Source organism: Thunnus albacares, chromosome 5 (assembly GCF_914725855.1).
Source record: "Thunnus albacares chromosome 5, fThuAlb1.1, whole genome shotgun sequence".
In the NCBI taxonomy this organism is placed as follows: Eukaryota; Metazoa; Chordata; class Actinopteri; order Scombriformes; family Scombridae; genus Thunnus; species Thunnus albacares.
Genome location: NC_058110.1, coordinates 27487464 through 27500125, shown reverse-complemented (window position 1 = coordinate 27500125; position 12662 = coordinate 27487464). Strand labels below are relative to the sequence as shown.

At 36.7% G+C, this 12662-nt stretch overlaps 1 protein-coding gene across 1 annotated transcript; it reads left to right on the top strand.

Annotated features, from left to right (window-relative positions):
• Positions 1-6712, top strand: dazap2 (DAZ associated protein 2). The gene is made up of 4 exons (XM_044352782.1): positions 1-147; positions 2189-2307; positions 2428-2676; positions 2837-6712. Exons 1-4 carry the CDS (start codon positions 135-137, stop codon positions 2963-2965), a joined length of 510 nt encoding a protein of 169 aa, XP_044208717.1. The 5' UTR covers positions 1-134; the 3' UTR covers positions 2966-6712.
• Positions 6713-12662: the final 5950 nt, after the last annotated feature.

The window sequence follows — 12662 nt, the reverse complement described above, 5'->3', positions numbered from 1 at the left end:
ACGTCAACACTCGACAACAACAAGAAGCTGAAAAACAAGGAAGTGAATGATTGTAAACCGTAATAAGGCCGTGACAAGATACGCAGAGCTCAGTTTAATCCGAAATTCCTCAGCCTCCGGATCAGTCGAGAACAATGAACAACAAAGGTATTTATCCGGACATTATTTAGTCAGCTGTTCGCTACATGACGTTGACGTTAAAGCGAGACATGAAGAGTCTCCGTTATGGCCATCTGAAGCGGGCTTCACGTTTAGCTACGTACACGACAATAAACTGACGTTTTCTGCATAGCAATGTAGCATTCACGTTGAGCTTTTATTACCTTTTTTATGATCAAATACGGTAATTGTTAATAATGAACGCTGAAATTAACCGTCACTGTGTATTACTATTTGTGGCCAGGTCACTTTTCAGTTGGCTAAACATGACTAAATACAGTCAAGGTTTTAAAAGCGAAGCTAACATGATTTCACTGTTTTGGTTCACCGTTTCCTCATGTTTTGTAAGACTCAAGCAAGGGACTCCAAATCTGTGTCAGTAATGTTAATAGCATTAATCCTTATAGTCCGTTTTTATTTGCTAATTTCCACGTTTATTTGCACGGTTATCTATATGTTTTATCTTTTTACTCTGCTATATGCATCTCATTTTTGCACCCGAGTTTTGATGCACCCGTACACTTCAGATGTAGGCCGGTGTTACACCGTATTTGGTGACCCATCAGATTATGTGACCTGCAGTGTTGGAAGATGTACTTAGAGCCTTTTACGTAAGTACAAGTGGCCTTATGAATACCACAATGTACAAATACTTCATTACAAGTAAAAATCCTGCCTTTAAAATCATACTTTAGTGAAAGTATAGAAGTGTTACTAGCTAAATTTACTTAAAGTACTAATTTTGCAGAAAATCGGGATAAGACTGATATATTAAAATGCTGCCTCTGCGTTGACTCATCAGTATTAATGATGTACTTTGCTAAATATATTTAATATATCAGATACTTTTACTCAAGTAAAAGATCTGAGTACTTCTTCCAACACTGCAGGTCACAGAATCTGATGGGTCACCAAATATGGTGTAACACTGGCAATTAATAATTATTTTCAATATTGATTAATCTACCACTTATTTTCTCCATTAATCATTTGATCTATAGAATTTTAGCAAATAGATGGAAAAAAGGCCCATCACATGTTTACCAGAGCTCATTGTGACATCTTAAGAGTTTTCTTTTGTTCACTAGAAGACAAAGAAAACCAGAAATTAGTCACATTTAAGAAATTAGAATCAGAGATTTTTTGCCATTTTTGTTTGCAAATTACTTAAACGATTAATCGATCATTAAAATGGTTGCAGATTAAGTTTGCATCGATCAACTAATTAATTAATTGACTAATCATTTAAGCTCTATATAGATATTTTATAATTTCATGTTTTTCTTTTTTTTTTCCAGTTTTACAGACTGGTCCTAAATACACCACATTTGCATTTTTTATATTTGGATTTGACAAACTTCAACCTGAAGTTGTGTACAGTTCCGTCATGTTAACATTAAAGGATTTATGAAATAATTTATCTTAGGGTCCCTTTTCTGTTTTTTTGTGGTGAAAATACATGTCACTTTAGACAATAAGTAATTTAACCGATTTAAAGAAACCTAATCGGCAACTATTTTGACAATCAATTAATCGATTCAGTAATTTTTTAAGCAAAAATGCCAAATGTTCATTAGTTCAAGCTTCTTAAATGTGACGATTAGCTGTTTTTCTTTGTCATATATTACAGTAAGTTGAATATCTTAAGGTTTTGGACTGTTAGTCTGGCAAAACAAGCAATTGAAGACATCACTATTTTGTAACATTTCATTGACAAAACCATTAATTGATTAACCAAAAAAATAATCAGCAGATTAATCAACTGTGAAACTATCATTAATTACAGACCTATGGACACAGTATGTGGAAAAATTCCCCTTTTAAGATTTTTCTATTGCTGATGAATCTCTGGTATTCCTCGCTGTAGTCTGCCAGTAAACATGTCTTTGTCGTGTCCTCTTTAGCATATTTTGCTATTTCTGAAAAACAGGTCTGACCTCGAAAATTCTTGTTTTACCGCTGAAACGTTTCACAACTCTTTACCACAAAAAACGCCACCACTCACTGAAAGTCAAATCTTGTTTTGCAGGTTCATATCCACAGCAGGCTGTGTACCCTCAGCAGAGCACTGCACCTGTATACCCTCCTGCTATGCAAATGTCTCCTCAGGCACCTCCTTACACAGACACACCACCTGCATACTCTGAGGTAACTATAGCATTTATAAGTCAAACGATAACACAAGCAACAAACACCACATGAACACCATTGTAAGAGTTAAAAATATTTTCAAACCTGTGTTTTTTTTTTTCACCTCTGTCTCTGCAGATATACCAGCCCAGATATGTGCTTCCACCTCAGGTGCCTGGTCAGGTGCCTCAGATGTCCTCTCACTACCCTGGTGCTCAGATGTTTATGCCCATGCAGCCACACATGTCTGTTGGGCCAGTGGGTCAAAATGTCCCCATGGCTTACTATCCCATGGGAGCTGTGTACCCCGCTGGCTCAACAGTGATGGTGGACAGCGCCTATGATGCTGGTGCTCGCTTCACAGCAGGCAGCAGTGTTTCCATCCCAGTGAGTATCCACCCAGTCAAGTGATTTAAAGGAGGCAGATTGATCGCAATTAGGATATTGTTGAGATTGCGGTATCATCTTATCTAATGCCTGGAGGACAGAATTAGCCAAATTCGTAAAGTTGATCAGCTCTCTATCTCTTGTTTGTGCTTATTTCTAGCCCCCACCTCCTGGACATCCCCCAAACGCAGCTCAGTTGGCTGCCATGCAGGGTGCCAACGTTATGATGACACAGCGCAAGAACAACTTCTTCCTGGGTGGATCCAGTGGAGGTTATACCATCTGGTAACAGCAACTCCTCAACTCCTCCTTCATGCCTAAACCGTGTCCCCGTCCCAAATGATGCCCCGGTTCTTTCCCCATCCCATACGCCTCCCTCTTCAGGCTGCTTGGCCATGCCACAATACTGATATCACCTAACGGAATGTAATATTTTAGAGCCCTTGTGTAAGGTACAGTACTCCACTTCTGACGTAGAGATCAAACGATGAATGCCACTGCCTGGAGAGGACAAATGCAAATTTTTAATGTTGTTGAATTCATTCCATAATCCTTCATTGGGTCTAACCTTTTTGGTCATTCCAGATAGGACCTCTTTCAGGCATCTGTATTTGTTCAAGAGACCTGGTCTCCTTTTGATTGAATGGATCACAAATTTACATTGAGATGTTCTTGTATACCTGTAAAGCTACGTAAATGAAATGTTGACATATCAGACCCGCATTAACTAGTTTAGCAGCTTTATGGTGAAAGTGAAACGCAGTTACAAAGTGGCAGTTAAAACGCAAAAAAGAAGCCTCCACTTGTCTTTTTTGAAAACTTTTAGTGTAGTTAAATTACTAGATGTGTAATAGTTCCATGTAAATACCAGTATGATGATCATGAGAAAATTACTTCTCAGCTATACAAAAAAAAAAAAGAAACTCAGCATCTTGGATGCTTTTTAGCTAGAATTGTCTTGTCTTTTGCACAGTATCCAAAATACCATGGCAAATTTGTTGCATAGTGAACTGTCTAACTGACAGATTATTACATTTAAATCACTTGTAAATTAAATAAATTAAATTAAAGCAAATAGTTCAAGAAAAGATTCCATGCAATATCCAAAGTGGTTTACTGTACCTTGTTGGGCAACTTGTAGATGAACATAGTCAAGTGCCAAAGAGCACTGGGGATAGCCCTAATTTAAAGCAAATTAACTTCAGTAAACTTAAAGGAAAGAAATTAAGTAAATCCAAATAGTAAGTTGAATGGGAAGGGGTGGTTGGTGTAACATTTTAGCTTTTTTTTTTTTTTTTTTTGTCTCCTGTTTCTATTTCACAGTCGGATACCCAGAGTTTATACACTAAATGTTTTAATGTACATATTTCAAGAACTCACCACCATTGTTTCTCTTAGTCTTTACACAAAGTATAATTTGGTATCATCAAACAGAGTCTTAAAGTATTTATTCACTGTAGAAACATAGGATAGCGTTGTGATAGCAGTAGTTTCTAGTCAACATTTTCAAAGGTTGAGGAGACTTTAATAAATATTCCATTGTTTCTTTTTTTTTTTTCCTTCATTACTTTTCCACATTTAAGTGATTTACAGAAGTAGTTAGGGTAATAAATTTGTTAGTATAACCAATGAGCTGGTTGTACCAAAGATTTGGTCTACAATGCACTTGTGTTTGGTTGTGACTTGAAATTTTAAACTTCACAATTTAAAAGCAAACATATCATCGAATAAACAGTCATGAGGTTGTCGGTTAGACCTTCAGTCTGACACGACGGCAATCGTTAGTTAACGTCACTTTAAGTGAGTCAATTGCATCTTTAAGTTGTTGCATACTTTTGCACCTTTGCTATGTACAAATTTGATTAAATACTTTTTATCTGAGATGCACTGCTAAAGCAAATCTTAAGAAGTTGCAGACAAGGGGCTACTCTCTTTTTTTATTCTGGTTTCATGTCTTTTTAAAGAAAGCTGTGAGATTTTTGAACATTTTTAGATTTTAAAGATGCTACTTACACATCAAATCTAGTCCATTTAAAAAAAAAAAAGAAAAAAAAAAAAAAGAAGTAACATCAAAACGCGTCATGTTGTTCAGAAGCCTGAACGTATATGCAGACTTTTTGCAATGAGGCTATATCACTGTCAGTATAATTCTTCATTTCCAGGACATTTGTGTGCTGCTAATGAAACTCCTTTTAGAATCTTTACATAATACGTTATCTTACAAACTTAAAAGTATCTGAAAGTAGGTAAGTCCAAGTACGGATACCATCAACTGATGTTTGTAGATATTCTTCATTTTGGTGTCTGGTAGCGTCAATGTGTCACTGGGTATCCGACATACCATATCAAGTTTTAACAGCTGTGGCCCCCCCCAGTAAAGACACGCTGTTGCTGTCAACCAACATTTAGTTATTTCAGTGTTATTGAGGTCAGAAAGACCAGCTGTCTGGGAAACCTGCTTCATTCATTGGATGAATCTCCTCTCAAGCAGCGCGTATGAAAAGCTACTCTACCAGACCGCGCATTTATTGTGCCATCATTCCACACAACGCTCCTGGGGAAGAGGCCACAGCTATTAAAACTTTTTTTAAAAAATTTTGATTAAAACAAAAATATTTTCTTTTTTTTTTCCTTCCATCTCTGCTCTGATTGTGTTTGTAAAGCAGCATAATGGTGGCTTTGTCCCAGCAATATGAAGTACTGTAAACTACAGCTGACCAGTAGATGCTATGCCAACCACAGCCAGCAAAAGGATTACTCTTTGTTGAAGGATTATGGACATTTATAGTTCAGGGATTCTCTTTACAATATTTTGTAAAATAGATGTATGTACTAAAGTGATGTGATGGACTTTGGTACACATTCTATCTTTTAAGATTACTAAAGGAGACGAGCGTCACTACAGTTTGCTGAGACATGTCAAAGATGGAATACTTTGAAAAAAAAAAAAAGAACTTAGGTGCACTTAACTTTTTTATACTAAACTTAAAATTTAAAATGTAAGTTTAGAATAAAGGTTATTTTGGAAATTTGAAAAGCTGCGAGTTTGTTTAATTTTATTCATATGTATGATGTATTAAAAAAACGGGGGCAGATATGTTGTGATTTTTAGCTTATATGTTGTCTTTTCACGGTCAGATTGCATCACAGGTATTTCATTGTTCAAGGTGAGTAAGATGATGATGATGATGATGACTTCGACTTACTTGGCCTTCATATTAACATCCCTAAAGATTTGTTGTAATTTTAGTCTGTAACCTGTACGAACAAACCAACAGTCACACCTAAATTTTTTTCCACTTTGATATAAAAGGTATTGAGTCAAAAATATGGATGTTTTTTTTTTTTTCCCCCGACCTAGCTGACACTCAGTTGCCAGTTACTCGTGTCCACCTACACACATCTGTTGCTGTTTAATCCAACAGCTCACAATAAAGCACACCTTTTATAAGCCTCATTATATTCAGTTCTTGTTGACACTGTGAGAGAGGATTTGACTCACATCTATGATAATCATTTTGCAGGTGTGGTGTGTTGTATTAGGATTAATAATACTGAGAGGTGTTCATATTTTGTCCACCTGAATTTATATCAGCTTAAAAAAACTTGACATAAGCTTCATAATTGTGAGTTTTTGTATGGGATTATATTGGGTGTACCTCTGTATTTACCAAGCTGGCGACTCAGTGTAACGTACAGCGTGTTCTCTTTGTCTATTCAAAGTCAAATTGTGGGCAGCGACGCACAATGTATAGTGACAGCAGTCTGAAAACAAGTTTTATTGCCTTCCATATTCATCTCAAACAAGGAAGTCATTAGTAACCATGTCTGGAACTATACAAAACAAAGCCAGGTACAATATTCATCAAATACAAACACAAAGTTTAGCTGTCTGGGACTCAGAAAAACAAGATATTTTCTGGCAAGCTTATAAAAAGAACTGCATAGAAAAACTATCATTTTTAAAAATCAATAAAAAAAGTAACTGCCCCAAACAGCACCAGAACATCTTATAGAGGGTGCGTGAGAGGGGGAGGAAAAAAAAAAAAAAAAGCACTGAGAAATACAGTATCTCTGAATAAAACAACATAGTGCAGATACTTGAAGAGATAAACAAACATTGCTGATAAATAGTGTAGCGGATGATCTAGTCTTACATTTTATTGCTACCGGAGTATTCACTGATCCGAGCGACTTTGACATTTTCAAATCCCACCACCTGTTTTCATGCCTAACTCTGCTAATCTGTGCACACCTGTTGCTCGTCACCTGCTCCACATCCATCAATATACACTTTTCCCCATTAATAATCTCTTCTTTGGTTTTACTTTTGCATCTCTGTGTTTTTTTTTAAGAATATAAAAATCTCAAGGTGTTTTCTCTGACCAGTGTGCAGCAAGTAGATAGTGAAAAAAAACATTACTTTTTCACTCTTCAGACTTTTTTTTTTTTCCTTCCTTCCTTCCTTCCTTAAGTCCCCACATCCACCAGGTTCATATGAAGTATTCCTTCTTTTCGCTCACAGCTTGGTTATTGTACTCCTCATCTGGGTCCTCTCCTGGAGCCAGTTCCCCCGTTGTCCTGTAGTCTCCCTTGTTATGGCAGAGATACCGGTAAAGCAGGGTGCCCAAAGCAGCCACCGTCAGCAGAATGAGAACAATAACCACTGGAGAAAAAAAAAAGGCATAATTTAAGAAAAAAAGAGACATAACTGCACAGTGGGACAACAAATAGATCAGAATAAAGTGTTACCTGCAATAACTGCAGAGTCTGTACTTGAGGGGACTGCTGTTGTTACCGCTGAGAAACAAACATTAAAACAAGGTTATAACTGAGAGGAAGTGCCTCACTGGTGAGTGGACGTCTCAGATGAATCCAGGCAGAGACTGTGTTTTTTTTTTTTTTTTTTTTTACACCAGTAATAGAAAACATTAAAACAAAAAAAAGTGTATAAGTTACCCTGAATCATAGTGGTGGCTGCTTGTGTGGGAAGTGATGTTAAAGGCTCCATATCTGATGCTGAAAGAAAAACAACAAGCAATACAATGTGTTGATAAAACAGCACAAACTATAAGGTCATGATATCAGAATACTTGGCTATGATTCAGCTTTTCAAAACCAATTCAGTACATTCAGAAAGAGATCTAAAAAAAAAAAAAACCCACAGCGTACTTACCCTCTGTTGTGTTTATGCCTGGGGAGATTGTTGTTAAAGGCGCCGTATCTGGAGTCGAAAGATAAAAAAGCATGTTAAAAATGTCCCATGGCTCTATCTTCGACTTGTGTAACTGTGCATAGCCGCTGGTCTGGCTGCGGAGGGCAATATTAAGTGTTGTGACACAGTAAATCAGATTATTAAGGGCTGGGACTGAAACAAACTTGTCAACTTCTTATTTATGTCTGAATACCCTGTGATGCAATGATTTAATCAGAGAACACGTTGTGCACAAGCTGGTGATTTTTTTTTTAATAATCAAAAAATCAAGTGTGAAAGACGCAGTGGTGGAAGAAGTATTCAGATCATTTACTTTAAGTAAAAGTACCAATACAGCAAAGTAAAAATACAACATTACAAGTAAAACTCCTGCATGATAAATCCTACTTATCAGCAGCTGATATATTACTGTATATGACATCATTAGATATTTAATATTGAAGCATCAGTGTGTGAGCAGCATTTAACTCTTGAACTACTTTATATACAGTTTGCTAGTTTAGTCCAGTGGTTCCCAACCTAGGGGTCGGGCCCCTCTAAACCGTCACCAGATAAATATGAGGGGTCGTGAGATGATTAATGGGTTCTGATACACAAATCTGTTTTCAGTTTTTTGGACTTTTTCCTCTAATCTTTGATTTTTGGTGAAATATTGGATCATTTGTACATTTATTAAATGAAACTATGTGAGAAGTTTAGAGGGAAAAATCACTATTTGGTGGAGCTGTTAACAACTCATAGACATCTGAAACGTGTCCCCCGACGACACACTGCTTTTTGTGAGACGTCAAAAGCCAAAAAGGTTGGAAACCACTGGTTTCATCTTTAACAATGTGTATTTTAAAAGCTTGTTATATTAGCTATTGTGTCAAATCTTCATCTGAAAAGTAACTAAAGCTGTCAGATAAACGTAGTGGAGTAGGAAGTAGGGCTGGGCGATATGGGCAAAATCAAATATCGGGATGAAACAATACACAACGAGATTTTTGATAAATGATCATCATTGATGTTGATATAATGACTAAGTCGGTAAAGGCAAATAATAGAACAGCTAGAACAGTCTGATAAGTCCAGAAAATTACATCACTTTACAGTCATGCAGCCTTTAAAACCAGGAAAAGACAACACCTATATCACATTACAATATCCAAAATCTAAGACCATATCTAGTCTCATATCACCATATCAATATAATTAAGATTATATTAAGCCCAGCCCTAGTAGAAAGTACAATATTTCTCTCTGAAATGTGGTGGGGTGGAAGTATGAATAAGCACCAAATGGAAATAGTAAAGCACCTAAAAACTGGACTTAAGTGCAGCACGTGAGTAAATGTATTTAGTTACTTTCCACCACTGGAAAGAAGACATTTAATAAAAACGTAATTGAAGTGAAGAAGAAAGGGGAACTTACCATTCATGGTTAGTTACTAGCTGGACAACTCTGTGGCTACCTGTAAGAAACACGCAGCGTTGTGAAAACCAAGAAACAACCACATATTGTTGACATTTCCGCAAACTTCTAAATCACGTTCAAGTAGGCCTGCATGTTAGACATTTTACTAAAAATGGAAAATGCCAGCCGTTCAACAGGTTTTCCTCCATTATCACCCGACATCAAACTTCACTGATCAGCTGTTTCTTTCTTTGTCTCCTTAAAGAGTAAACTTCTGACCTTTTAAGGGAAGACAAACACATCTTCACCCTTCATGAACTTAGCTTGCTTTGACACAAACTAACCCGGAGACAAACTCCACATGTGACCTACATTTTCAGGTAACGTATCCGCGATTTGAAATGAAAGAAGAAAAAAAAAAGCACATTGAACAATCAAGACATCACAGCTGTGGAGGAAGCTTACCTGGGCGCAGCCGAGCGCGTCACAAACCAACGAATCAAACGTGCTCACAAACTAAACTTTGACGGTGGAGAAAAGAAACGCACACTTGTGTCTAAAAGCTGCCTGAAGTTTGACTTTTAGACGCCGACTGACTCTGTTTTAAAAAAAGGCGTCTGAAACTGCGTCGGTGAAATACGGTAAGCAGTTATACTTTTTTCTCTCAGCGCTCGTGAGTCATGCGGCGCACGCTCTCGATTTCCGCCCCTCCCTTTCCTCTCGGTCTTCTCCGCGCGCGTCGAAGATCGTCTATAAACCAAGATGAATCACTTCCGAGTCAAAAAATGTGGAATGTGGAGAAAAACTTTCCACTACTTTGCTTGGAAATCTTTGTTTTTTGGGTTTTTTTTAAAAAGATCCCCTCCAGGTATGTTATAAGATGTATACAAATACTACTCTGCTTTGAATTATTGTTTGTGTCTTGTATTTTTCCACCGAAAAAAGTTAAATTACCTCATGAGAATCCTTCAATCCTTAATCCATATGTATTAAGACATAAAAAATACTCTGTTTGAAACAATAAGGTATGTCTGATATGATCCCTCATTAAAAAAATCCCCCAATCAATAAACATGCAAATATGTTTTATTTCAGAAGTTGAACTACTGAACACAAGATGTCCATTCTCAGTGTTTGTGCACTGTGGAGGCTTAAAGTTTTCACATCACACCGGTGTAGGTTGAATATCGGACCACAGTTTGCTTCCAAAGTAGTTGAGAGGTCACAAATTATGCTTGTGGGTTCACCTTTTCAAATCTGATTTTCAGTGAGCACAGAGGAACTTTCCACTTTCAGCAGATGAGTGTGAAAACAGCCTTTAAATGTCAAGCTCTGCACAGTGAAGCACAAACATCCAAGTGAAGTAAACACATTCTTGAGTGGAGGGGGTTACCTCAGTAGGATGTTTGTTGACTGATTGTGACAAAAAAAGAGGGAATTTGGCACTAAAAAGACAGTAACTTTGAAAGATATTGACTTGATTTGACTAATTTGGATGACTGAAGCTTCATATTAGCTTAAAATAAACTTTAAATACATTTTTGCACTAAAGGAGGATCACTTACATTGAAAGTGTGTTATGCAAAAACAAAATTCGTCATTGTTCATTTGGGCACCTGACTGTAATTTTAAGACAGACTTGAAAATACAGGGACACTGTCAATGTAATGTATGTCATTGTAAATTTAGTGCTTTTACCACTATGACAAACTGTCTGCTGTGAAAAAAGCCTATGTGGCTGTGTCTGTGTGGTACTTGTTACATGGCAACAAGAGCAGAGAAACACTCAGAAATGGAGCACAGGTGGCATCAGAGGTGGCAGATATGTTGTTAAATCTCTATCAGCTGATAATTGAACAAAAGCAGGTGATGGAGACGCTATTGTAAACTTTAATCCAATCATATCACAGCTTTTAAGGTCAGTACCTTTTCCATTTGGATTCAGCCACAAAAAATGCCAAAATATATGTGTTTAGTCCGTATTGTTAACAATGCTGTTGAGAAATGTGCAGCACAGTGCAGTCATTTCAGGTCAGAACAAGAGGCCTTTTTTGGGTCCCAAAATTAAAACAAAACATCTTTCATACTCCACACTCAAGCAGAGATGATATCTCTAATGACACCATCAGGGTTATACTCTCAGAGTTTATGAAGCTCCCTTGAAAGCCAAACGTGTTTTCACAGGCTGATGACAAATCAACTGATCTTTGTGTCTAAAAAAAAAAAAAAAAAAACAAGTGTATGTGCGATGATGTATGTCTACCATACTGGAGGAAGTCTGCAGACACTTGCCTGGCAGTGATACCAGATAATAAAGTTAGGCATCATTCCAAAAACACAGCATGAAGATGATGCATGGTTATACTGTATACTGACATTGCCCAGTCATAAAAGCAATGCTCCTTCTCTTCTGTTTTTGTGAACAAAAAAAACATCTTCCAGTCCGCCCACTCTCTGTTGTTGGCTTTAAACTAACTGTGTGACAAGTAATACAGAGCTCATGTCACAGAACAATAAACATCCGGATGTCTTGACAGTTAAAAGAAAGGGTTTTTGAAAGGGTTCACTGATTCAAATTTGCTTAAAACTACAAAGCAGAAATGAGCTTAATAGCTGTCATTCGATATTTTTTCTACTCTGTGGTTGATTTTAGTCGGCTTAGTCAGTTGACTTCACATTTCACAGAGAAGCAGGTGTTTCACTGTCACCCACGTAATCTGAGGAAGCAGCAGAGTAGTACCATAATAAACATTTGTGTTGTTACAGCTCAAGAAGTGAGATATTCGGGTCAGTTGACCACACCAAATTTCAGGAAGCTCACACCTGTTGTATTTCTTTTATAATGAATGAAGCATAAATAAAAACATACATTATGTTTTAACATATTGATCCAGTAGAGGCTAACCTCTCTTAGCCAGACTATTCCCGACATTTTAGCTCTGGAATTTGATATTACGCTCAGTTTTGTTTAGAATTTGGTCCAAATAAACCTTAGAGTATTTAAAATGATGGATACTCGTTGCAAAAAGCCATAACTCCCAGCTTGTCCAGTAATGCAAGTTATGTTGTTGACATTTTTAGAGCAGTGAAATCTGGGCTAAGTGAGACCTCGTTTCTCATTTTAGATCTCAGTGAGCAGAGCAGCAACCTCAGCTGTTGACAAGTTTGAAATTTAATGCATTTTTATTATTTAACTGAACATATTTCACAATAATTCCTATATATATGTATATATTAACCTTATATATGCGTATTAATCAATTCATTCAAATAGAAAAAATAGAAAAAGCTTTAGTATAAACATGATTCAAAAAAGATAGAAAGTAAGTTACATGTGGATTTATCTTCCTAGTGTGCAGCTAGTTCATAGATTCCA